The 25,198-nt window shown below is 38.4% G+C and overlaps 1 protein-coding gene across 5 annotated transcripts in view; it reads right to left on the bottom strand.

Moving 5' to 3' along the window:
• RASAL2 (RAS protein activator like 2) overlaps positions 1-25,198 on the bottom strand; it is a 233,474-nt gene that overhangs the window by 100,179 nt on the left and 108,097 nt on the right. For all 5 annotated transcript variants that reach the window (XM_006088946.3, XM_006088947.3, XM_006088949.3 and 2 more), the window contains exon 3: positions 14,351-14,477. In XM_006088946.3, coding sequence (XP_006089008.1) covers positions 14,351-14,477 — 127 coding nt within the window. The remainder of the gene's footprint in view (positions 1-14,350; positions 14,478-25,198) is intronic.

Below are 25,198 nucleotides of genomic sequence, written 5' to 3'. Positions count from 1 at the left end.
CAAAATTGAGAGATAAAAGAGATTAACGAATTTGCTAAGGAAATAATCATTGATGACTAAGAGCAGACTCCCACTCCCACTCCTAGATTTCTCAGGAGGCCATCCTGAGAAATAAGAGCAGGGATATCTGAATATAGGAGTTGAAAGCATCCCTTCCCCCCTTATGTCAGGAAATAAATACAACAGTTTCTATCTCATTGGCAAGAGAAAGTCAGGCCACAACACTGATTTTAAGAATATAGTTTTGTCCTTATGTATGAACTAGAGGTCTGGTGCATGAATTCGTGTACCACTGGGGTCCCTCGGCCTGGCCTGTGAGATCAGGCCGAAACTGGCTCTCCGACACCCCGTGAGGGGTCCCGGATTGTGAGAGGGTGCAGACCAGGCCGAGGGACCCCACCGGTGCATGATCAAGGCTGGGGAGGGACATGGGAGGTTGGCCAGCTGGGTAGGGACCACAGGAGGGCTCCAGGGTACGTCAGGCCTGTCTCACTCAGTCCCGATCGGCCAGACCCCAGGAGCAAGCTAACCTACCTGTCAGAGCGTCTGCCCACTGGTGGTCAGTGCATGTCATAGCAACTGGTCGACTGTCTGCCCCCTGGTGTTCCGTGCACATAATAGCAAGCAGTTGAGCGGCCTTAGCATATCATTAGCATATTATGCTTTGATTGGTTGACAGATGACCAGACACTTAGGATATTAGGCTTTTATTATATAGATTTTGATTACTAGGGATATTCTTTACCTGTACCATCAATTATTGTCTAATTAAGGTTGTTGCCTACAAAACATTAAAAATTTCCTAAACTTTTTTGATGCACATTTTAAATTCTATATCATACTCATGCACATAAACATAAAATTAAAAATAATATGACGAATCAGAAAATGCTGAAAAATATTGTACATTCTTGTTCAATGTTTATTTGGACTCAATAATGATTGAGTGTTATTAAGTGGGAAACATGTTCTTTGTAAAGAAGCTCTCGCCCAGCCAGTGTTGCTCAGTGGTTGAGTGTCGACCCATGAACCAGGAGGTTAGGGTTCGATTCCTGGTAGGGCACATGCCCAGGGTTATAGGCTTGATCCCCAGTAGGAGGCTTACAGGAGGCAGCCAATCGATGATTCTCTCTCGTCATTGATGTTTCTATCTTTCTCTCCCTTCTCCTTTCCTCTCTCTCTCTGAAATCAATAAAAATATATTTTTAAAAATTTTCTCTAAATTATGCCTGAAATTGCATCTTCTGTAAACAGAATTTCATTCATCACAATCATCCCTATGGTTGCCAATAGCAACCAAAATAACCCTATTATTCTTTTAATATATTCAAAGAGATAACTACACTTTTTTATGTTAAATAATAGTAAAACAGACAATTCTGCTAATAAATTTATTTTTGTAAAGGTACAGGGATATATCCATTGACAGTGTCATAGGACCAAGGAGTACAGAACTCAGTCTCTTTTGCTCACCACTGTAAGGTCACTTTAGCAAGTGGAAGAGGCATAGTACAGTGGTGACTTTAGGGCCACATTACCAGGTTCAAATACTAGCTCTGCCATTTACTACTTACAGGATCTTGGAAAAGCAATGCCTCAGTTTCATTAAATATTTAAAAACAAATGAATAAGGGTAATAATAACAGTATCTAGCTCACAGGGGCTGAGAGAGTAAATATTTTTAAAGTGCTTAGAACAGTATCTGGCACGAACCACTATATAAGCATTTGTTTTGTAAAACAAAATAAAAATAGTATTCTGTGTTTGGGGGAGGGGAGGACTATAAACAGGAGGTGGGCAAAAAAACAACAATAGAAAATGAGAACAATTTTTATATTTCATCTCTGACTTGACATTGTATTCTTTCCCTAAAGCTTCCATCTTTGCTGTAAGTATGTTTATGATTTCTACATTTACCAAAACTCACAAGCTATTACCGCCTCAGATTCTCTGAAATTTTTTTCTTTTCCTTCCCTTGATAGAAATGTTTCATTCTTTTACCAGGGGACACTTTTAATATGTTGATTACATGGTCCCGAGTACATCCTACTCCAATTATCATGTGAAAAAGTCTGTGACTTTGTCAAAAAGTATTCCTCTTACCAAGAGTACCATTCAGTCTTCTGCTCCATCCACAGAGAACATTTGAAATAAGACACTACATTCCCTGTACCATAATGATAAATGCCTTGATAAGAAGATGCTGACATTATAGATTACCCAAGGAGAGGTGCAAAGGGAATGCTTTTGTGAAATAATTTCCTAGTAGGTATACAGGACAGTAGCTTGCAGAATCTTTGGTATACATTCTACACCTCAAATTATTTATTGGGTTTAAACATGTCCAAGCAAAATGAGAAACAGTGACAGAAACAGTAACACCTGATTCCACGATACATTGTCATAGGCACAACATTTATGAGCCACAGAAAACTTGTTCCCCAGCATTATTTCAGCTAAGTTTTATTTAACAAAGAGGCAAGGAGAAGAAAATATCCTTTTAACATTCCTGAAAAAGCCAATAGAGGTTACTTTAATAATCTACTAGTTATAATTATCTAACATAAAAATGTCAAGAAGTTTTGTTTAGTCAGATTCAATTGCTCTTCTTTACTGCAGATAAATAAAAAACTAAGCTGTTTGAATGGCCAATTAAATATCCTGCTACAAATGAATGACTGGAGAGTGAGAAGAAAGTTAGCCAATTTTTAAAGCAGTATATTTTAGTAATGTGAAAGGCACAGGTTGGCGACAATATAACATACTCTCCTAATTAATTCTCTCATATTTTAGTTAAATGTTTCCCTGTTTCTGAAACACATCATGAAGAGCTGAAATGCACCTTCAGTGCAGGCAGGTTTCTTTTTCCCTTTATTTGTCTCTCTTCTTCCTTATTATAGTTATTAGTATTATGGCCATTATTATTAGGAATGTTAACTCATTCATTGATTGAAAGTTAAAAGGTTAGAAAGTGTTATATAATGAAAAGTTAATCTCCTTGCCCCACCCCCAACCCACTGTGATCCACCAGGTTTCCAGTTTTCTCCTCAGAAGCAACCACTGCTAAAGTCTTCTATACAGTTCTAGTTTTACACACATACGCTTATGTGCACATGGCATTTCTTATATAAATCACAGTACAGTATATATACTATTTCTGCACCTGAGTTTCCCCTCTGACCTTAATAATGTATCTTAGAAATTGTTTCACATTACTATACATGGAGCTACTCTCTTTTTGATAGGTGCATAGTAGCTCATTATATATATTTAACATAATTTATTTAAATAACCTCCTATGGAGGGACATTTAGGTTGTGTCTGCTCTGTGTTATAAACAATGATGCAATGACTAGTGTGAATAAATCCGTAGGACAAATTCTTAGAAGCAGTCTGCTTCTGGGAGAAAAAGGATGGATAGTTTGGCCAAAATGCTCTCGGTAGAAGCAATTTGGCATAAAATGGACTAAAGTACTTGTTTCCTCCTAATCTTTCAAACATTTTTATATCTGCTAATCTCAGAGGTAAAAATCAGTAGCTTGTTATAGTTTTAATTTGCTTTTGTTAATTATAAATAAGGTACAGCATCTTTTTGTTGTTTAAATGGCATTTTATTTTTCTTTCCTGTGAACTGCATATGCCTTTCCCTATTTTAAAGTTTTCATGTTAATAAATATATGCATGTAGTTTAGAGTCTACTGATTTTACAAGACTTGTTTAAAAAAAAAAAAAAACCCACCAGCAATCCCCAGCCCTCCTCTTATAACACTTTTCCTTCCCCCAAAACAGCTACTTTTATCTCTCTTAGCCAATTCTTTTGATAGTCATCACCGAGTCTTAGATAATATGGCTATATCAATATTTTTAAATTCTTCCATTTTAGACACATCTACTGACTTTCCACTATGGAAGATGAGAATTCGACTCTTTCTTCTCCATTATTAGCCCAGTAGGTTCATACACACCTCCTATTCTCTCACACTCCCTATACAGTTACATATAGTAACTTTGGTAAGGACAAGCAATATTATGACTATACTAGAGGCCCGGTGTATGAAATTCGTGCACTCGGGAGCATTCCTCAGCCCAGCCCAGCCCTCTTGCAGTCCAGGAGCCCGTGGGGAGCAGGCCTAAGCCAGCAGTCGGACATCCTTAGCGCTGTCGAGGAGGCGGGCGATGCTCACACCACCACCACTGGGCTCACCAGCTGTGAGCCTGGCTTCTGGCTGAGCAGCGCTCCCCCTGTGGAAGCGCACTGACCACCAGGGGGCAGCTCCTGCATCAAGCATCTCCCCCCTGGTGGTCATTGCACATCATAGCAACTGGTTGTCCCGCTGTTCAGTCAATTTGCATATTAGCCTTTTATTATATAGGATGTTATTCAGAGTCCTCCACATAGCAAATCCTATGTGTAATACAGTATAGTGGTCAAGAGCATGATCCTGAAAGCAGACTGCCTAGATGCAAATCCTGTTTAGTTACAGGCAAGTTACTTAACCTCTCCATGCCTCAGTTTCCTTATCTGTACAACAGATGGGTTTACAAGGATTAGTAAATTCATATATATAGAGTGCTTGATAGGTAGAAGGTGCTATTTAAGGTGCATTTTTTTATGTCCTGAGCTACCTTTTTGTTTCTCCTATAGCTATTGTCTGGTTGTTCATTTGCTCAGGTTTCTATGTACTTATTGTTAACTAGAGGCCCGGTGCACAAAAATTTGTGCACTCAGGGGGGGAGGGTGTCCCTCAGCCTGGCCTGCGCACATTTGCAGTCCAGGACCCCTTGGGGGATGTCCACCTGTCGACTTAGGCCCACTCCCCAGGGGATCAGGCCTAAGATTGCAGTCAGACATCCTCTGGCAGCCAGAGAGCCCTCAGGGGATGTTCGACTAAAGGCTTAGGCCCCCAAGGGATCGGGTCTAAACCGTTAGTTGGACATTCTTAGTGCTGCCACGGAAGTGGGAGAGGCTCCTGCCACCACCTCTGCGCTGGCCAGCCATGAGCCACCTTCTGGCTGAGTGGCACTCCCCATATGGAAGTGCACTGACCACCAGGAGGCAGCTCCTGGATTGAGCGTCTGCCCCCTGGTGGCCAGTGTGCATCATAGCAAACGGTCATTCTGCTGTTCAGTCAATTTGCATATTAGCCTTTTATTATTATTATTATTATATAGGATGTCCCTATTTCCCCCCTTTTGCCCCCTCTACCCAGCTCTTGCCCCCCACTTCTCTCTGGCCATCACCATACTGTTGTCTGTGTCCGTGGGTTCTGCATATATTTTCTTTGGCTAATCCCTTCTTTAAATTCACTTCTTTAAATTTTTATTTTCAGATAAGTGCTTATAACTGCACTATTATATATTTTCTATTATATCATTTAGAATTAAGATATTTTTTAATTGAACCCTTGTAAATTTTAGCACAATTTAATAAATTATGCTAGAAGCAATTAGGAGATTTTTCATGTAATACAGATACATTTCAATTAATATTTTATTAATTTTTAATTTTTTAATTTGAAATAATCTCATACATTTAAAAAAAAACTATAAAATACTACAGCATATTATATGTACCCTTCACCCAATTTCTTAGGTGTTAATAATTTAAACATAACCATTATACAACTAACAAAATTTGGATTATATTTTTCTTATAATCTCTTTAATGTTACTTAATCCATTTACTTTGTTTTTGTTAATCTTCACCCAAGGCTATTTTTCCATTAAATTTTAGAGAGAGTGAAGGGAAAGGGAGAGACACATTGATTGGTTGCCTCCTGCACATGCTTTGATAGGGACTGGGGATCAAGCCAGCAACCGAGGTACATGCCCTTGACTGGAATCAAACCTGGAACCCTTCAGTCCACGGGCTAATGCTCTATCCACTGAGCAAAACAGGCTGCAGCTTAATTCATTTACTTTTAATCTATATGTGTCTTTATATTTAAAGTGGGTTTTGTTTTTGATTCACCCTCATAATCTGTCTTTTAATTGGAGCATTTATGCCACTGACTTTCAGAGTGCTTACTGATAGAGTTACTGCCATATCTGGCAGCTTCTGGGGCTTCTGGGGCCTGACCAATCCGGTCCCGAGCGGCAGGCAGGAGGCTCCTGGGGCAGGCAAGCAGCTTCTGGCGTCGCCCACGGGGGGCCTGGATGGCAGCTCACGCTGGCGGCTCACACTGTCCCGCCCTGCCTGCTGTATGCAAATTAGCCGCCATCTTTGTTGGTGGTTAATTTACATATCACACAATTAGCCAATGGGAGGTGTAGCGAAGGTATGGTCAATTACCATGTTTGTCTATTATTAGATAGGATTCTATCCCAATTCATTTCCTGTTGTTTAAACACACTCAGTTATATCAGTTGTGTCTTCTTGGAGAAGTCTTCACTACAGCTTTCTGACTGCTCCACTCTGAACTGTTGTCTGCATTCTGCAGCTGGTAGAGCTATTTAACTTGGCTCTTTCTATGGCATTCTCCTGAGGGTTCCCTCTGTCTGCCCTGTGCTAGCTCTCCTATCCTATATCCCATGTCCTACTCCTTCTTGGTGTAAAATATATTCCACTAGCTTCAGGAGAAATGATGTGCAAGAGGTAATTTTAAAAATCTGAAAATACCCTCATGTGTGGTTAATGGCTTATAGCTAGAATTCTAAATAGGAACTAACTTCCCTTCAGAAGTTGGAGGACATGCCTCATTGTTTCCTAGCTTCGGAGTTGCTGATGGGAAGTCTGAAGCCATTCTGATTTCTGATCCTTAGCTTGTAATGTTCTTCCTTTCTTTGGAAGTTTGTAATACTGTCTTTGTCACCACAGACAAATTGAAATTTCCTGAAAATGCCTTGTCATAGGCACTCAGTAAGCCCTTTCAATCTGGAAACTAGGATCCACTGGGGAAAATTTTATTGAATTATATTGCTAATGATTTCCTTCCCTTGTTTTTCTTTTTCTGGAACTTGGTTTTGATATTGGACTTTTTAAACTGATACTCTAATTATTGTATCACTTTTCCCTCTACTTTCTAGAATATTTCCTCATTTTCATCTTCAAACCCACACTAAGTTTTATTTCTGTTACTTTTCTTTTTTAAACACACAGCAGTTCTTTGGTCTTGTATAACATTCAGTCCTTATCTCACACATGTAATATTTTAAACTCTTTGAGGAAAGTAATGAGTTTTTTTAAAATTTTCTATTCCCTGCCTATCTCTGATCCTCCAAGTTTCTTTAGTTTGTTTGGTTTTTCTTCAGATATCTGCTGGTCTTGGGAATGTCAGTATCTTTAGGTCTTTCCTCTTGGACTAGTGTAATACACCAAATGGCATTCTGATCTTCTGCATGGAGGGTACAGGTGAGGGAAGCCAGGTGGAGGAGTCTCATTCAGTGAGTGTGCAGATGTTCATTCCATTCCCTTGAATTGGAAAAGGGCCCTGTGCTCTCAATTTTGCCTGGTATGCCCCAATCTGAGACCTTTGGGGTTTTCTTCTTCAGAGAATTAACCTGCAGTCTTGTATTAGGGTTGAGGTGAGGGTGGGAAAGGGAGAATACTAAGGGATCTATCATCATGTATTCCTGATACCATCAATTCCTGAGCTATTTGAAAACTTTGTGGTACAATTCAGGTTAGTTCTTGGCTTTCTTCAGAGCCAGATTAAGATTTGGCTTTCTCAAGTCAGCTAGGTCATTTACCACACTCCATTTGTTTTTCAGCTTTCAATCTATTATTATGTGGTTGTTTTCTTCTTTTTCATTCTCCTTGTCCTTGATGGACCATATCTTTTAAAAAAAATTCCTTTATCATAATTATAGTGCAGTTTCTGGAAAAAATACAATTAGATGCTTATCCAATTTTATCCCCAGAAGTCCAGGATAAATCTAAAAAAATACTCCTGATTGTTTATGCCATTCATTTCCCCTTCCCAACCAATTCTCCCACCACCATAGTAGTTTACAAAGATCAATATTGCCTTAGGACTGGTCAAGAGGGGCTCCTTGCCTGGGCATCACATTTTATTTTTTAAATTCTTTATTGTTTAAAGTATTACGTATGTCTCCTTTTTTCTCCCATTGACCTCTCCCGGCCATTCCCACCCCCCAGCACATGCCCTCACCCCCCCCTACTGTCTGTGTCCATGGGTTATGCTTATATGTATGCATACAAGTCCTTTGGTTGATCTCTTAAAACCCCCACCCCCGGCCTTCCCTCTGACCTTGGTCAGGCATCACATTTTTGAGGGCTTGACTTTGGTGCTCCTGGGCACCGATCCCCACAGAACTTGACTGTATAGGCTGGCTGTCCACATGCATGTCTGAGGGCCTCTCATGATGTGAGGCCAAATTTGGAATTTTTCTCCAGGCCTTGACTGTAGAAAAATATAGTCGTGGTTGAAGGATAGAACATACTTTATCTTTTTATTTTAAAAAAGTTAGTTAGCCCTAGTCAGTTTGGCTCAGTGGATAGAGCGTCAGCCTGCGGACTGAAGGGTCCCAGGTTTGATTCCAGTCAAGGGTACATGCCTGGGTTGTGGGCTCGATCCCCAGTGTGGGGCGTGCAGGAGGCAGCCAATCAATGATTCTCTCTCATCATTGATGTTTTTCTCTCTCCCCTCTTTCTCTCTTCCTCTCTGAAATCAATAAAAAAAATTTTTTTTAAACAGTTAGACTAACAAATATTAAGGCATATGACACAGCTTTATAAACCTAGCATATAGCTGGCCCACAGAAACATTGACTTCCTTCATGGTTTCTCTTTCCCCAGGTCTTCTGGCTTTACTGCAACTCAAACAGTAACCCTTACAAATGACTTACATGAATCAGAAAGGAATCCATTATTTAAGACACTTTGCTGCCATCTGTTGGAAATTTTATTAAATAACTACAAATCAATGAAGACAAATGACAGGCACCCCTAGTTGTTGGGCAATGCATAATTTGCACAACCAGAGGGGCAGCACTGCCTTGAACCAGCTTTCACAGAAGTGAACAAACTCTATTGCGCCAGGATGAGTATGGGGAGGAAGACAACAAAGCAAATCAGGAATCAAACTCCCACTCACAAGTTAGAAGGAACTGTGGTATGGCACCTTGACTTAGAACTGAGAACTTTCCTCACAGAAAGAAATGTTCTCACTGCTAATCTAAATTTAGTTCATAAGAGCAAAATAAAAATTGGCTTTAGCAGTTAGCTTGAGAACATAAGTACTAGTTTTTATTTTATTCATACTAGCTTTGTGTTCCAAATAACTAATTTCCAAAAGAAATATAAGAGTGTGTTGAAAAGTAATTTTGGAATTAAATGCAAGCTGCTTCTTTCAAATGGACAAACCTGATTAAATCAGGTTGGTAGTTGGGTCAGTTCTGTTTTAATCCTTGCTTTGTAAATGTGAATGTTCCACCACAACTGACATATTAGGGAACACTTGCAATTACATAAATTTTTTATCATGATTTCATCTGTGAGAAACACTAGGTGAACAAAGAAAAATGCACCCAGTTGAACCAAGGCACCTATGAATACACAAAAGGCTCACATACACAGCTCAAACATGTACCAGTGACCTCACTTCACTACCTGTGCTATGAGCCACACCCATACATATATCCTATGACAATGTTCTATTCAATTTCCAAAAAACCCTCCCTCCATCACTTCACAATAAATTTAAAAACTACTCTGATGCCCACTACCACAAGTAAATTTCTGGATAATTTTCCAAGGTAAAGGTGCTATCGTTATTGTAGTATTTATGTATTCCTCAACCATTTAGCATATGTAAAAATGTATTATTATTTTTACTAAGTTCCTGTCTTTACATGTTTTTGAGTATAGTGCTCCTAATTCCTTTTCCCCCATAAGTCCTGTGATTTTTATTGTGCAATTCTGCACAGTACAGTGATTTAGGCACACATGTCACATTATTGCAAAATTGACTGTGCATGACTATTTTAACCTAGACTCAAGCCCATTCTGCTAGACCAGTGGTCGGCGAACTGCGGCTTGTGAGCCACATGGGGCTCTTTGACCCCTTGAGTGTGGCTCTTCCACAAAATACCACTTGCGGGCGCGCACATACAATGCGATTGAAACTTCGTGGCCCATGCACAGAAGTCGGTATTTTGTGGAAGAGCCACACTCAAGGGGCCAAAGAGCTGCATGTGGCTTGCGAGCCACAGTTTGCTGACCACTGTGCTAGACTAATATCAGCAGAATTACCACATGTATCTTATAAATCTTACAGATTTCAAAAAATAAATATATACTGACTTATGGTTTTTAAGAAAACTCAAAACCACCCATCCAAAAGCCTCAGTGAAATTATCCAGGGCGTCTACCTTAATTATCCATAATGCTTTTGATAATTCTTGAGCTCATTTGACCTTTCCTCAAATAACTTACCTATTTTTACAAAACCCTAAGCGACCGGTCGACCGAATGTTGGACCGGTCGACCGAACGTTGGACCGGTTGCTATGACGTGTGCTGACCACCAGGGGGCAGAAGCTCAACACAGGAGCTGTCCCCTGGTGGTCAGTGCACTCCCATCGCAGGAGCGCTGCTCAGCTGATCAACGGCGCCAGAGGCGGGGAGCACAGCTGTGGCGTACCAAGCAGCAGCAGCAGCAGCAGCAGCACGGTGCCTGACCCATCTCGGGCTCCTCCCCGGCTGCCTGCTGCTTCCCATACTACTACATCCCTTGGGGAATGTCGGACTGCTGGTTTCAGCCTGATCCCCCGAGGGGTCCCAGATTACGAGAGGTGCAGGCCAGGCTGAGGAACCCAACAAGTGCACGAATCTGTGCACTGGGCCTCTACTATATCACTGAAATCTGGGAATGATGGAATACAAGTACAAAGGATGGATATTATATAGCTCTCTTAACATGAGCTTGCTTAAATAATTGTGAAATAGTTTATTTAATTGGAAGAAACTAGACAACATTTTTAGGGCATTTCAAAGAAAACCAAGCGCTGCCATTATTCACTGAGTTCTAATTTTCAGAGCTAGAAATACCAGACTGCTGACTTTTTTCATAAATTTTTTGCTCATTTGTATGTATATTACCTTAAAGTTCACAAGTTTCTTCTACTGAATAATGTATGTATGTGTGTGTGTGTATATGTATACACACACACACACACACACACACACATACATATAACTTAATAGTCAATCTAAATATTGAGTGCTACCAAACACAGGCATTATTTATCAGCATTTTTAATTCTATTATTTGAAAAATTCTTGAAATATGAAATCTTCATTACTCATTTCTCCTTCCTTCAATATTATTACTACCATGTATTTTCATAAATTTAAGCATCTTGAAAAAATGTCATAAATTATCTAGATACTCCTAATAAATAAATACCTTGGGAATAAAGAGAGTCATCATTAGTTTATACATAAAGTTAACAGATTACTTTAACCAAGAATGTCAGAATTAAAAACTAAGGTCTGAATAATGAATATCCTTTAAAAATTTGGCCTATAAAAGTTATCCTTTATAATTTTAGAAATGCCTTGGAGAAAATATTGTGCTTTAACATTTATTTTCTTCAAAGTTTCCTCAAATTTTTATCACTTAGGTCAATAAATGTAGGAAAACATAGTTACAAGGTTGTGAGCTCAATCCCTGGTAGGGGGCATGCAGGAGGCAGTCGATAGATGTTTTGCTCTGACACTGATGTTTCTCTCTCTCTCTCCCCCTCTCCCTTCTTCTCTCTCTAAAATTCAATTGAAAACATTTTTTTAAAAATCACATGACAATTTCATTCTTGCTGCTCTAGCCAAAATTCTTCATTTTTCATTTCTCACTTCCTACATCCAATCCAACAAGCAAATTCTGTTGGCTCTACCTTCGAATGTATTCATAATATAGTCACTTCTCAGCCTTTCCACTATTACCATTGTGGCCCAGATCATTGCAATAGCATTCCAATTGGTCTCTGAACTCCCATTCTTGCATCCCTATTCTCAATATAGAAGCCAGTGGCTCCCTATCTCACAGAATAAAAGCCAAAGCCCTCATGATGATCCACAGGCCTTTGTGATCTGCTCAATGATGTCATCTCCTACTACTCTCCCCTTGTTCATTCCACTCCAGCCTCCCTGGCATCTGTGCTGCTCCTGGAATATTCCAAGCATATTTCTCCTTTATACTTGCTATTCCCCTGGGTGCAAATCCTCACCCCTAGGTATCTACATGCCTGACTTCCATACTTTTATCAGGTCTTGACTCAAATGTCACTTAACAGGGAGGCATTCTTTGGTCAGCTTAGCTAAAATTATTCTTCCTTGATGCTTCCTATTTCCTATTTTTTTCTTTGTACTTATCTCCATCTAGCACAGTATATATTTCACTTATTACTCTTGCTTATTGTCTATCATTCCTCAATGGAATGTCAGCTTCACAAGGGGAGAGAGCTTTGCATATTTTTTTCACTCTTGTGTCTTAAAGTGCCTAGAACAGCATGTGGTACATAGTTGTCATTCAATAACTATTTGCTGCATAAACAAATGGATTTTTTAAAAATTAAAAATCAATGAAAGCCACACAATATAACACAATAACATGTGCTGTGAAAAGTCATCAATAATCTATCTTCCTAATTATGTAAGAATCTTCTAATGACAGAAATATTACACCTCTTTTCACTTAGGGACTGGCATAGAATGTTACATATACAGCAATTATTCAATTCAATATTTGACAGCATGAAATTTTGCTTAAAGACAAATCACTAGGAGATAAAAATAGAACAATAGAATAATGATCTAATTCAACATTAGATTGTCATGTAAGAAAAAAATGGCTCTAAAAGTAGTCTTTCCCCTTCTAATATTTATGAGCAATAGCTTTCAGTGCTAATTTAGGACATCCACTCCAAAAATGATCATGGTCTGCCATGAATCAAGACTTGTCCAGGACAGAAAGAGGAAGATTGGCTCTGGACTAAGCACCTTGGCCACCTCATCTTAGTTTGTCTTTGGGACTAGTACGTGGAATATTGGAGATATTTAACAATTTACGATATAGTTTTCTCTTCTTTAAAATGTTAACAGTTCTTCAGACTATGAATATATATTCTTTGTGGGTTAAAGCTTGTCAAAGGTTTCTAGAGTGACAATGATAGTCATCAACATAACACTGTGAATAATATTAGATAGCAAAGGAACTGAAAGAAGGTGACTCTGAGCCAGTCCAAGTTACATAGAACACATACATGAAATACAAACAGGCTACAATATGGTTACACCCAGAAAGGTTTATAATACAATTTATGCCAATACCTAAACTGGATTCAACACATGCTAAAGAAGTACAATGGAAATAAAATGAGAGGAAAATCTGATTTCTCTAAGTATGATTCCTTGGACAAAAGTGTTTGCTAATCTAACTAATTTCTAGAAAAGCAACAATTGTTATAGGATAAAAAGAAATAGAAAATATTCAAATTCTGACCAAGAATTGAGTTCCATTTAAATTATGAAGAGAAATGAAGAAACAAACAAACAAGAAAAACTAAACCGATATTCAAAAACACATATTCACCAACATACAGACAATAAATAGTTCTGATTTATCTACCTAGCAAATGTCTGTGACTAAATGTCTAGTTTCACTAAGCAAATAATAACATCAATGATATAAAGCACTTCCTACTATTCAAATCCTTTCATTATTTTATTTAATCTTAATTATGTTCCTTTAAAATTACCTGACCTAAATATCTATATATCCATTGGCAAGCATGCAAAATATGAAACAATATATCTGTTAGGAAACAAGGAAAGAGTTGCTTTGATGTTGACAATTTCTTTAGGGTATAACAACTCATAGGGGTTTTTTTATTTCTCTCTCTTGTCACCCCTTTAACCATAGTCCCAAATATACTTACATGAGATATGTAAAATTAGCTCAGCTATAGTAGCCTGATCTGACATTACATTACATAAGACAGAATCAGTAGCTTGAACAGGACACACACCACTCAATACAAAGTTTCCATACAATACTGGCTTCCCAGTGAATCTCAGTAGTTCAACAAGATCACCTAATGGTCTTTCAAAATTTAAAGCCAAGCAATAAACTCAGAAACAATACACCACCCAACTTGTCTAGGGCTGAACAGCAAACTTATGAAGCTTAGATAAATTTCATCTCTGTAAAATAACTTTGCTGCCACTTGGTTACGAAGAATAAAACTTTCTAATGACTTCTAACTCTTGGTTAACATATCAATGCGCTTCCTTAACGGGAAATACAGGATGTTTTGTTTTATTGTAACACTCAACAAGTCCATAAATTACCAGATAAGAGCTAGCAATTTCTTTTCTTTTATTCGCTTACCCAGTTTAGTGGTGCCCTCTGGTGGGTACTCAGGAAACTGACCCTCGGAAGGGACACTGACAGTTCTTCTCAGGCATCTCCCTTTGGTGGAATCGGCCTGCTGCTCCTGTCCTCCCTCCGTGGGTATCTAGTTAACCAAAAGAAAAAGAGATGAAACCTAATACTGAGTTCACCATAACAACTTTCCGATTGAATAATGTTTTCAGTTAATAAAGACAGGAGTTTGTAATCATCAGAGCAAAGTAGAAGAAATGTAGAAATAAAGTATACACAATGGTACAGTATTACCAATCCCTTTGCAGGAAGCTTTTCTTTAAAAAGAAAACCAAAAGATCAGGAAAGGTGAGTATGTAAATTAGCTTAGTTGAAATATGTACAAATCTTATCCAGGTGTGCATCTGTTTTGGGAGTTCAGAAAACAAAACAAAACACCCACACAAATAAATTCTTTTACATAAGACACTGGTTCACAAGTTCCAATTCAGCCCAATGCTCAATCAGGTAAATGGAAATAAAAGTCAACCAGAAAGATTTAGCTACAACATTCTCTTAAAAGAAGGTTTTGCTAGATAAAAGTATTAAATGACCCAACTTTTCTTTAATTTTAGAATTAAGCACTTATCTATCCTATCTAATAATAGACAAACATGGTAATTAACCATACCTCTGCTACGCTTCCCATTGGCTAATCAGGGTGATATGCAAATTAACAGCCAACCAAGATGGCGGCCGGAAGCCACCAGCTGAAGCGAACATGAGGCTTGGTTGCCCCGGTGATTGAGGAAGCCAAGGTTCCCTGCCTGCCGCGGCCCGGCTCTGAGCTCCAGATGCAACAATGTTGCAATTATAGAAGCTAAACAAACCCCAGATACCTGCTTTCAGCCAGCCGGCCTTGGAGCTGGAGCTGCAACAAAGTTTCAATTATAGAAGGTAAATAAATCCCAGAATAAAACAAAAAAAAACAAAAAAGGAGAGACTGGGAGCTTCAGTTGCAGGGTTGGCCTGCCTGAAAACAGCCCTCAGCCCCTCATCCAGACTGGCCAGGCACCCCAGTGGGGACACCCACCCTGAAGGGGGTGTGGGCAGCCTGAAAACAGCCATCAGCCCATCATCCAGGCTGGCCAGGCACCCCAGTGGGGACCCCCACCCTAAAGGGGGTGCGGACAGCCTGAAAACAGCCCTCAGCCCCTCATCCAGGATGGCCAGGCACCCCAGTGGGGATCCCCACCCTGAAGGGGGTGCGGGCAGCCTGAAAACACCCATCAGCCCCTCACTCAGGCTGGCCAGGCACCCAAGCAGGACCCCCACCCTGATCCGGGACACCATTCAGGGCAAACCAGTCGGCCCCCACCCGTGCACCAGGCAGGCCTCTATCCTATATCAGTAATTAATCATAGTTTCTTATTTCTTATGGCTCTCGTGTTGAAATTTCAACAATTTCAATAATAATGACTAGCACTGAGTTCTTGCTATGTGCAGGGCTACAGATTTTACATGAGTGACATTATGAGGGAGCCGTTATTACCCCCCTTTTAAAGATGAGGAATAATTTATTTTTCAAATGATTTCAGTATATACATATCACATCAACTGATCCAGAGAAACTGGGATACACACAGGCTTGAATGTATATGTCTTCTACTTTGCCTCAGTAATCCAACTCCTATGACTGGGGTCAAGCGGGCAATAGCAAGGGAAACTCTCTCTGTGCCACTGAGAATCTGAAGAGCGAAGTCCTAATGTCTTCATAATGGACTGAAAATTTTCACAATCTTTATAGGACCAAAAATTCACCATTTCCTCATTACCATAACTATGCTTAAATTACTTGCACACTGAAAAATCAAGAAGCAGAATAATGGTAACATTCTAAAAAAATAAGGGGAAACCAAATAATAGCATCAATAAAGAGATGAACTATTCCAAAAGCACTCTGTAATATAAAACTTTACAAATGGTAATCTAAGTCATCCAGCCTTTTCAGGGTGAAAATTATATTATCTCTACTTAAATAATTAAAAGAGTAGTACAGAGAGGTTAAATAACTCTCATCTAGTAAGAGGCAAAAATGTAACCTCTACTTGCCTTAAAAGTAGAAAGGAATAGGGGTAAATACAAGTAGAGTAGAAAGTTTGTATCTTTGAACAAACAGGAACCTAAATAAAAAACCATTTTCCTCAAAGTTCTAAAAGCACCAATTATCTGAAATAATGAAAATTCAAGCTATAAGGGAAAAATGTAGTAGTTATTTTTTATATTATAGGAGGAAATGACCTATGATCTTTCCTGTGAAAATGTATAAAGGCCACATTTGGAAAAAAATAAGAAATGGCTTCTATTATCATATACTTTGCCTCTACCATCTCTAAGGAGAAGATACATAAAATATATAAAACTTATCTGGGCCTAAATTTCACTCACAATTATTTTCTCAAAGTTTTTGTGTAGATTCTTCATTTCCCACTATTGTAACTTAGAATATAATAAAAGGTTTCATTCAAAGTATCACTTACAATTGGGGTATACTATCTCTCACTTGGGATATATGGGAGAATAGTGTTGACTTTTATTCTAAACCTGCACTTCTTATGAATCTTTTACAACATTATAGATTGATCCCTATGTAAAATATTTTTACAAGATATTGATCTACTTGAAAATCAGAGGGTTCATATTTCAAGTATTTTCAAACTAAGCTGGAGTTCACCAATCTTTGTACACATTCTAAAAAAAATAAGGGGATACCAAATCAAAGAATCAGTTTTAGAAAGTCAATTTTAGAAAAGCTATGTTGTCCATTCTAATTGCCTTAATTTTGTTTACTAGTTTAATTTTTTTAATATTTTTTATTGATTTTTAGAGAGCGAGGAAGGGAGAGGAAGAGAGAGAAAAACATCAGTGTGAGAGCAGAACACTGATGTGCTACCTGCAGCACGCCTGCTACCAGGGATGGAGCCCACAACCTGGACATTACTCTGACCAGGAAATGAACCGGCAACCTTTGGTGCATACAACACCACCCAACCAAGTGAGCCACACCAGCCAGGACATTTACTAGTACACATTTACTGTTTATACTGAATTAGTCTTTAAAATTTGTGTAACTTCCAGATTCTATAACATGAGAGGAATTCTTTTTAACCTCTTTGACCTTGTACTGTACCCTGAGTCCAATTTTTCCTCAGGAAAAAAATAAAATCAAGCGCTTTAATTCATTCCATTGCAGATGAGGTAAATGGAACACAGTAAGGAGTAAATGGCTTCTCAGGTATTTAAGCTGTGCTAATAACAAAGTCAATCGTAATTTCTGAATTCTAATCCTGATGGTTAGTTCCAAACCATCCATGACAACAGAGGAGCAACATGCACAAATAAATTAAGCTACTTAGAAAATACTATTTATATACATATACCTCATATTTTCTACAAATTGCCTTTCATTTTGTTTAGAATTATACATAAAATAACTTCAATTTTAATCTGTGTATATGCAGATTAAATAGTCAAGTAAAGGAAACCAAGTTTATGCTAACTAGCAAAAGAAAACGCTCTGTAATTTTTTTCTCTAAAGAATGTTTAAGTGATACTCAAGTCTACTGTATCCTGATACAGTGGATGTATGTGATGGGTAAAAGCAGCCTTCGCATAATTCTGAACCATTTGCTGTACAGGGCTTCTCATAAGCTTTTCTACAAAAAAAGAACTCTTCTGCTCAAAGTATCAGCTTCAGACTTTACGTTCTAGGAACATCAAATTGCTTGCATTTCCCTAATATAGCCCCTATTGTGTAGTGCCTTTGCTTAGTCTGTTGTCTCAGCTTAAAATATTTCCCCCATTTTCTTTTCTATTCTTTACCTAACAGGTAAAACTATTCATCCTAAGGTGCAGTACAGACATTGCCTCTTCCAGGAGTCTTCCCTTTCTACCAATTCTCTAAGGGAGTAGGGTCCAGGTACACCTTCCTGAGGTTCCTCCAATAACAGATTTTTCTCTGTCACTCTACTTACTACATTGAATTATAATTATTCCTTTGTGCAACTAATTCCATGTAAGTTAACAGCTTGTATCTTACCAGTCAATCCCCAAATCTTAAAATAGCTCCAACCCACAAATGAATGAATGAATATTTAATAGGTAGAGAGGTTGGCCACTGTAGGCAAAGGAAAAATAAATAATATCAGCTAAGAAGTTGGTAAGCATATAACTTTTTTATTTTGTTTTGAAACAGGGAGTAGGCCAATTTAATTAGAGTCGCTTCAAGGGGAGAAATGGGGTAAAACACCAAAATATATTATGACCACATTGCGAGGGCATTAATACCAGACTATGCATAATTCAGGAAGCACTGGGAAACCTTTCAAGTTTTTAAATCAGAGGAATGGTAGTCTCTTAATTGGTCTTTCTCCTTCCTATCTCCCCCTCTTCTAATACATCCTATAGATTAATATTCATAACACAGCCCAGCTGGTATGGCTCAGTGGTTGAGCATTGACCCATGAACTAGGAGGTCATGGTTTGATTCCTGATCAGGGCACATGCCTGGGTTGGGGGCTCGATTCCCAGTAGGGGGCACACAGGAGGCAGTGGATACATGATTTAATCTCTTATAGATGTTTCTATATCTCTCTCCCTCTCCCTTTCCCTTCCTCTCTCTGAAATCAATAAAAAACATATTTAAAACATATTCATAACTGTGATCAAATCCCTTCCTTTCTTAAGCTTCCTTTGGTAACTGCCCATTACCAACAACATCTTAATGACATAGACTATAGTCCTTTAGAATAAATGGATTTCTTTCTTTTATTCTATCCAGTTTATTTGTGATATTTCTCAAATGCCATTTTAAAATTATTTGTCTTATTTCCAAAACTAAATTTGGTATGTGGGGGAGAGAGGAAAGAACTGTGTCTTATTCTTTATAAGTCCTAACATATGAATTTCCCACATGACCAACAGGGACACATTATGTATCTGCTGAATAATCTGAAAGTCGTTTTGAATGAAATATGCCATGGGTAGTTACCCCAGGATAAGTAACAGCCAATTTTGGGCTGTTTGTGTAAAAGCCTAATTGCTATTTTCATTAATATGAGTATAAATACTGCTTTCCCAAACAAAGCAAGAAAAAATTTTTTATCTTAAAATTACGTTATTATTACCCCGGTGCCTGTGCACTAGTATCCTGCTTTAAAAATTCCACATACAGAAAGTAGAGTCTGAATGAAGAAAAATGGAGCCATGTTAATTCTTCCTAATGACTTGTTATTGCCAAAGAAACTCAACAAATTTTGCTTTTTTTTTTTTGTATTTTTATACTGGCTGCACTCAGAGGGGTTCATGATTGCCTTCTCCACCATTTCCCTCAACTCCTTAATCTCTGGTTTACTTGGTCTTATCTCTTGCAAGCAAAATGGAATTCAAATGACCTCCTACACCCTCTTTAAAATGGCTTGGTGCCAAGCCAGCTGGGGCCTTTCCTGGCATCCAGGCAGGGAAGTATATCTCATAACACATAAGCAATGCCTATTTGGCACAATTTACATGAAGCAATTTACTAAGCCAGTGAGTCATTTCTCAAGGTGATACTCCTGGCAGACTTCTCTTCTTTCAGCATTCTGCCCAGACCTACCCTTCTGCTACATTCCCAAATTGGCAATCGGTGTATTTAACACTCTTCCCATGTACATCCCCCAGGCAGACTTTTTCCTGTTTCTGACAGGAAACATGCAGAGTTAAGAGAGAGCATTAAAAGATCCCACACACTGAATGCACAAGTGATGCTAGACTAATATAATCCTCCCACATTCCAGCAGTGCCTGGCTAAGGATTCAGTTTAAATCCTTACAGAATCTTCTTAATTGATTTCTGTAACACAGCAATAAACACCCTCATGATTCATTAAGGTTTAAAACAGCCTTTTTAGATAATTTTAACAGGAAATTCCTTAAATTCCTTGTTTCAAGAAATTCTAACTTGTTCATGAAAACTTCTGAGGGTGAGAGTTATACTCCTGCTGACAGTGTGGCTGAGAGATAGAGAGTGACAGCAGACACACACACACACACACACACACACACACACATAATAGATTTCTAATCATTTCTTGTAATGAAATTAACAGAATATTAAATTTATCATTTATGTAGTAGGTATAGCAATGACAACATTTTCTTATCCTAGAGACTTAATTTAGTTTTTCCAACTTAATGGTAGAACATATCTGTCTCAGACATTAACTATTTTTGCAAACTATTTCAGGAACTGCTCATCCCTTACCTGGTCTATTACAGTAACCTAACTTTCTATTTTCTTCCAGTAACATTCACTCAATTTTCCACAGGATTAACAGTTACTTTTCTAAGAATCAAATCTGATGATGTCACTGACCTGTTCAAATACCTTTCCATGGTCCAAATCATTTCCAGAATTAAGTCCAAATTCCTTAGCATGGCCTTCAAGGCACTTTCTCATTTGATTCTTGACAGTCACCGCTTTTCTTCAAGCTGTATTCCAAGGATCCTGAGCATTTTGCAATTTACCAAAGAGAGAGATGTTTCCTGATCTGTCTCCTTATACTGAAATATCCTTCCCTTCCTTTCCTCCAGGTGAGCTTCTATTTGTCCCTGGACATGACCTAATCACAGATTTCTCTGTAAAACCTTTTTTGGCATTCTCCAGTTCGCACCATAACCCACTCCAGGCAGTCTCTCAGTTAATCTTTCCTTGTGATTATATTATAATCTTAAGAAAAAATAATTTACTGAGGTGACATTCACTTAACTTAAAATTAACCATTTTAAAGTGAATTAACTCAGTGACATTTAGTACATTCACAAGGTTGTGCAAACACTACCTGTATGGAGTTCCAAATGGTTATAACTTTTAATTTACCATAATATGTCCCCCAAACCTGTGTCTTTGCAATCACAATACTGCACACATAATACATGTTCAATAAATACAGATGGAATCTCATATTAACAATAGAAAAGCATTTTATGGATTATTTTTATCTTCTTTTATTATCTAGTTTTAGGGAGAAAACATGGAATTAAGCCTCATGCTCTGGAAAAATTTATCACACAAAAAGAAAAGATAAAAGGACAGGTGCATCTCCTCTCACACTTATATTAAGCAAATGGATCTTCAGGAATCAAATTTATAATTTGGCTTTTTCAAAATTTATTAAACAAATATTTATTGAGAATTTACTTATGTATCAAGAACTGTCCTAAGCACGAGGGATACAACATTGAACAAAACAGAAAAAAATCCTTGCCCTAAAGCCTACATTCCAGTAGTGGAAGAAAGACAATAAACATAACAAATAAATTCGACAGCATTTTAGAAAGTGGCAAATGCTCTGGGACAAAATAAAATTAGAGCCACATAATTAGATCAGATGTTCTGGATGGAGATACAGGAGGGGTTGTAATTTATTTATTTATTTGATTGATTGACTTGAGGGGAGGGAAGGAAGGGAGAAAGAGAGACAGAAAGAGACAGAGAGGGAGAAACATCTATCTGTTCCACCAATTTATGAATTCATCGGTTGCTTCTTGTATGTGCCCTGACCGGGGATCGAACCAGCAACCTTGGCGTATCAGGATGATGCTCTAACCAAATGAGCTACCCAGCCAGGGCAAGGGTGGCAATTTTAAATAGGTGGGCTTATATTAAGCAGGTGATATCTAAGCAAAGAGTTCAAGGAGGTGAGAAAGTAAATCATTCAAATATCTTAAAGGAAAAGCCAAGGCTAAGGCTTTGAGGCAGGAACATGACTGATGTGCTCAAGGACAGTGCCAAAGCCAGAGTGGCTGGATCACATTGAGCCTTTGGAACTAGGAAGGATGGAGCTGTCATTAATGAAGAAGGAGAAGGTCTCTGGAAGGCTTCGGAAGAGTAGGGGATCAGTGGGGGGCTTGTTGAACATGACTATTACTATCCAAGTAGAGATGTGTAATGAGCAGATGGATATGTGAGTCTAGATAGAGAACAGAGCCTATGTGTAGGCTTAAGACATAAAATTAGGAATCATCAGCATTAGAGGGTGTTTAAGGTCATTAAGATTGGATGAGAGTCCTAGGAAGTGATGTCCACGGACTGGCACTCCCCTGTAAAGATTTGGAGAGAAAAGAAATCTGCAAAGATGACTTAGAAGGAATTGCCAGAGAGGCAAGAAGAAAACTGAGCACAGTGTCAGGGAAGCCAAGGGAAGAGAGTTGTTCTAGAAGAAGAAATGAGCCATCAACTGCATTAAATGCCACGGACAAATTAAGTCAGATGAGAACTGACCACTGAATTCAGTAATTTGGAGGTCACCAGTGAATTTATCAAGATTAATTTTGGCAGAGTACTATAGGTAACTGTCTGATCAGAGTAGTTTAAGCGAGAACAAGAGAAGAGGAATTAGAGACAGTGAGCTTACAAGTTTTGAGAATTTTTGCTATTAAGGGAAGCAGAAAAGGATGGTAACTGGATACAGAAGTGAGGTTGATATCAGCTTATTTTTTCTTTTAAGATACGAGAAATAATAGCATGCTGGTGGGGATGAGCTAGTGGACAGCAAAAAATTGAAAAACTAAAGGGGTGGGGGAGAATTGCTAGTGCTACATCCTTGGAATGGGCACCCATGCAGGGATGGATTGTCGAATTATGGTCAGCTGAACCATAGTTAAAGGCGGGAAGTCAGGGTATAGGTAACAGGTGCTGGTGGATAGGTAGACATGGTAATGGAGTATGCAGAAGTTCCCTTCTGAGAGCTTGAGTCTTCTCAGTGAAGAAAGAAGCAAAGTAGTCAACTGTAAGGGAGGGTAATAGAGAAAGGATTTTTAAGAAAAGAGGGAGAGATGTAAAAAAAATCTTGGAAATCACTTTGGATTGTGCTACGCAAAGTGTGGTCCAACGTGCCGCTCTACAAATTGTTTGTTACTAATAAACAATGTAACAGTACAGAAGTTGAGATCAGTGGATTTGTCTCACTGTACAACACACTTTCCAGGAACATGTGTAAGTTTTGTAATTCTATTTCTTCTTTTCCTATGTTATGATCACTCTGTGTATATTTTTTTAATTGTAATTTTATTTTTGTTAAATCTAATAAAAATTTTGGGTTTGTATTTTTGTCTTTTTTACAAATTTCATTTTATTGTATTCTACTGTTCACAATGAGGTGGGAGAAAAAACTGGTCCTTCACCACACATACATTGGTCGTCCAGAAGAGCTGCATAATAACTGGACTAGAAAAATGTTTTGTAATTGCCAAGCAACATTAGGGGCTCACATGAGGCTTGCAGTCATTAGTTTAAAGACCATCAGTATGGTGGAGTGATCTTCTCCAGACACATTATGCTGCATGGAAGCAGGCAGGGAAGATGAGGAGAGTATTTAAGTGAGCTGTCTCACTGTCAAGTGAGAATGATGATGCAAGAGAAGGGCAAGGGAATAGTGTGCAAGGGAGCAATGACAATGATTGACCATAATATTCAGGTCAGGTGAAGAGGGAAGAAAGGATATCAGAGGTGTGAGGGGCAGACCAGGTGTAAAGGGGTTGGGGAGAGGTCAGACAGGAAGCAGCCATGGGAGGAGAAGGACAACTACTATAGGCAGCATGGTCTGAGGGCTATGGGAGAAAAACAGCCAACACTTGACAGGACCTCACAGAAGACAGTGTCCTCAGGGAAGATACAGGTTCTCATGAGACCAAAAATTAAGGGACTCCTTCAGGAAGAGGTGGAAGAACGGCTGAGTTTGCTGCTGACGGACCATAAGTTGCAGAGGGCAGAGTGAAGGGGTTTCAAGAGGTAGGGAAGAATGACTGAATGGCAGAGACAGAAAAGGAGATTTACAGAGCCAAAAAGAGAGTGTGGGAGATGATGAGTTCCCCGGGCATCTAGGGTTACTCATGATGACTGGCATGAACAGGCATAAAGTACCTAAGATACTGTTTTTTGGAAATTTTTCATCATGGACAGTTATTTTATGAGACAAAAGAGGACCCAGGCCTGGATTATTCAAATGATCAGTAATATCTAATCAGTGGGTTATATCTTGGTTCTAGATAAGGCATGTTTATGCTATCTATCCTTAGACTATTACATTTCTTACAGTACTAAACTGAATAAAATGTAAGGAAGGGCATAAAGATGACAAATGATCTGTTCATAACTGTGATTTTAAAAAAACTGAAGACAGAGTATGTTGATTAAAATGTGCATTTTGAATGATCTGTTTATTCAAATTGGTAACTAAAAATCTTCTCTACTAATATTCACTCTACCAATTTTTATTATTTGTCTACTTAACATAAACACAGTCCACATATACTAGATTGCTCAAGAAAAGGACCCTTTAAAAATTATTTTAATAAAATAAAATTTTATATTAAAGTATTATTTTACTTATTATATCGATACTCTACCCATAGCTACACACACACACACACACACACACACACACACACACATATATGGCAATTAATCTTTCTCTCTCATTGAATCAGATCTTGTCTTCTCCTTCCCTTCCATTATCCCTTTGTCAAGATCATATTCATTATTTTTTTATGTTGTGGAGGATGGGAATAGGATGGCCTAATGGTCCTACTAAATCAGAATGGCATCATGTGCTAAATCACCAATAAGAAAATGAATTATTTGGATGTGGAAGGATTTGTACACTGAACAATTTGATAAATAAAGTAGTCATAGTATATGGTAAGTTCAAGGGGTTCTGTTGTTATTTTTTACTTTTTTATTTAGAGGGACAGAAAGTTCACCTAGAATAGCACTAATTACATTCTGTCTGCCTCTCCAGATCTATTCTCTGCCCTTCTCTACCTTGCTGTGTGT

This window comes from Myotis lucifugus, unplaced genomic scaffold, assembly GCF_000147115.1.
Source record: "Myotis lucifugus unplaced genomic scaffold, Myoluc2.0 scaffold_54, whole genome shotgun sequence".
NCBI classification, from domain to species: domain Eukaryota; kingdom Metazoa; phylum Chordata; class Mammalia; order Chiroptera; family Vespertilionidae; genus Myotis; species Myotis lucifugus.
The sequence above is the reverse complement of the archived record's forward strand: the minus strand, read 5'-3'. Positions and strand labels throughout refer to the sequence as shown.